At 46.3% G+C, this 3,089-nt stretch overlaps 1 protein-coding gene across 1 annotated transcript; it reads left to right on the top strand.

Moving 5' to 3' along the window:
- The first annotated feature begins 1,957 nt into the window (after positions 1 to 1,957).
- Positions 1,958 to 2,887, top strand: LOC138672395 (olfactory receptor 52M1-like). The gene has a single exon (XM_069760333.1). It carries the CDS (start codon positions 1,958 to 1,960, stop codon positions 2,885 to 2,887), a length of 930 nt encoding a protein of 309 aa, XP_069616434.1.
- Positions 2,888 to 3,089: the final 202 nt, after the last annotated feature.

The raw sequence follows: 3,089 nt of genomic DNA, 5'->3' as shown, positions 1-3,089 counted from the left end.
AGTGACTCCAGTATCCCCTGCTGTGGCTCGCCCAGTCGCTCCAGTATCCCCTGCTGCGGCTCGCACAGTCGCTCCAGTATTCCCTGCTGCAGCTCACAGTCACTCCAGTATCACCTTCTGCTGCTCGCACAGTCGCTCCAGTATCGCCTGCTGTGGTTCACATAGTTGCTCCAGTATTGTCTGCTGTGGCTCACACAGTCGCTCCAGTATCCCCTGCTGCTGCTCACACAGTCGCTCCAGTATCCCCTGCTGCTGCTCGCACAGTCACTCCAGTATCACCTTCTGCTGCTCGCACAGTCGCTCCAGTATCGCCTGCAGCTGCTCGCACAGTCGCTCCAGTATCACCTTCTGCTGCTCGCACAGTCGCTCCAGTATCGCCTGCAGCTGCTTGCACAGTCGCTCCAGTATCACCTTCTGCGGCTCACACAGTCGCTCCAGTATCACCTTCTGCTGCTCGCACAGTCGCTCCAGTATCACCTTCTGCTGCTCGCACAGTCGCTCCAGTATCGCCTGCAGCTGCTCGCACAGTCGCTCCAGTATCACCTTCTGCAGCTCACACAGTCGCTCCAGTATCACCTTCTGCTGCTCGCACAGTCGCTCCAACATGTCAAGGGAAAGTTCAACTTGTGGGTCCATCACATATGAGCTGGTGAACGGGAAGGAAGAAGGGACACTGCAGCACAGACAGGCGAGCAGCAGCAGGGTGAGAACACCAAAAGCGCACACACACCGTCTGCACTTTCTGACTGGATGAGAAGACGGTGGAGGAACAGGAGTAGAAGGCAACATGGATAGTGAAAAGGCTAGTGGTTGGACACCATGCGCAGCAGCAGACAACTTAATGGCTAGGGGTCGGCCTCTGTGCTTTTGCACACTGCTCCCTCGTTTGCTGTACAGCTGGGGCAGCGTGACCCCCATCTCTACCTCTGAACTGCCCACGTCATATGGGGGTTATGGCTATGTGGCTAGAAAAGTAAAAAAGTTATGGATCTTGGAATTAGGGGAGGAAAAGAAAGCAGAAGCAAAATTTGGCTGCGGAGGGAAGGGGTTAAAGCCGTGGAGCTTTTGGCAGCATTTATTTTTTTAATCAATGCATTGTAGAGCTATAATTTTGTAATTTTTGTCAGATATTGCTGTGCGATTTTTTTTTTAGCTGTTTTTTTTTTTTAAATTAGTAAATAATTTTTATAATTCTTTTAAAGACAATGAGAAAAATATTTCTATTCCACCATTTTTCTGGGGCAGAGGGTGAAAAATTGATTTTTTTTCTTAATTTTTTGCCTAACTGTTTTGGGGTTTTTTCTTTGTAAATTATTTGACTAAATGTTGTTTTGGTGTAGAAGGAAACATTTACTGTAGAATTATATTATTAGGTTACAATACATATGCACATATTTGCCTATGTATTTCAGAACCCGGTGGGGCTTCGTAAGGCCCAGAGCTCTTCCTCAGGCCGAGTTCGAAAGAGCATATGAAACATCTGAAGAATGGAAGAGACTAGTGCGCACCGTGAATGTGAAAAGCGCCATGTGTACAACGCTACCTGAGAACATCTGAAGGTAACATGGACGGCACACCTGAGCAACATAAGCTCGACTAACCCCGGTCACCATAGGACGAGGTCAGACATAAAGGAATACCCCTTACCTTAATATACTACAAGTGTTTAATCCTCGGCATTGAAGTTTTCTCCTATTTTGCCCGGTGACACAGAATAACAAAAGTTAATCTCAGCCTAATTTACCTAAACTGATTCTGGGGCCTCAACCCCTATATCTGCTCCATCATTGTATCTTTAATGTATGGGACATAATAGAGGCTCTCCATGCTGTTTATTCATGGCACAAGTCAGTTTTACAAACGAGAAGTAACGGTGATGTTATAATTATAGGATGTTAAATTTCCATCTCACACAATTTTTCCTGTTCTTTATTTCAGATACAATACTTTCTCTACAATGGCAGCTCCCAATGATTCTTGCTTTCAACCCACCTCCTTCACGTTGCTGGGGATCCCAGGTCTGGAGCATCTACATGTCTGGATCTCCATCCCGTTCTTCTCCATATATCTGTCAGCCATTGTTGGGAACTACACCGTTGTACTGATCATTATCATGGAGACGAGTCTCCACCAGCCCATGTACATCTATTTCATCCTCCTTGGTCTTGTAGACATCATTCTTTCAAATTCTACCATACCCAAACTTCTTGGCATCTTCTGGTTTCAGTATAAAGAGATTGACTTTGACGCTTGTCTTCTCCAGATGTTCTTCGTTCACGCATCATCTGCTGTGGAATCTGGTATCTTTCTCGCTATGGCGTATGATCGATATGTGGCCATATGCAATCCTCTTAGATATACAACCATAGTGACCACCAGCGTTATCATTAGCAGTGGCACATTAGCCGTACTGCGGGGGGTGTTTTATATCCTTCCCCTGCCTCTTTTACTGACAAAGTTCCACCTTTACACCAGCAATGTTATCCTGCACTCGTATTGTGAGCATATGGCGGTGGTGAGACTGGCCTGTGCAGACGTCTCCTTCAATGACCATGTTGGCTTGGCAGTCGGGTTTATGGTGCTGGGGATGGACTCCGCACTTATTTTAAGTTCATATGTGATGATCATTCGGGCTCTTCTTAGGTTGACGCTTGAGGCTCGTCTAAAGGCCTTCGGGACATGTGTTTCCCATGTCTGCGCTATCTTATGTTTCTATACTCCTATACTCTGTTCATCCTTAGTCCACAGATTCGGCACAGATGTTCCTCACCAGACTCATATCCTCCTGGCTAATTTCTACCTCCTTGTCCCTCCACTGCTGAACCCTCTGGTCTACGGCATAAGAACGAGACTAATCAGGGAGCGTGTGAGAATGTACTTTTCCTAAAGAAACTTCCACATTTCCAGTGCCAAGGCAGGTGTGAAACCCTACGCTGAATCTTATCTCGGCAAATATTATGATGGACCTTCTGTATTAACACAAACACCTGACCTGTAGACATCTGCCATCGTTGTGTGAGCTTCTTGGATATTTACACTGATAGCAAAGACGATGAAAAGACTGAATATTGGGTCCCTCGTATAGCTGA

Source organism: Ranitomeya imitator, chromosome 3 (genome assembly GCF_032444005.1).
Source record: "Ranitomeya imitator isolate aRanImi1 chromosome 3, aRanImi1.pri, whole genome shotgun sequence".
In the NCBI taxonomy this organism is placed as follows: domain Eukaryota; kingdom Metazoa; phylum Chordata; class Amphibia; order Anura; family Dendrobatidae; genus Ranitomeya; species Ranitomeya imitator.
Note: the sequence above shows the minus strand (reverse complement) of the source record. Positions and strands in the feature narration are given on the sequence as shown.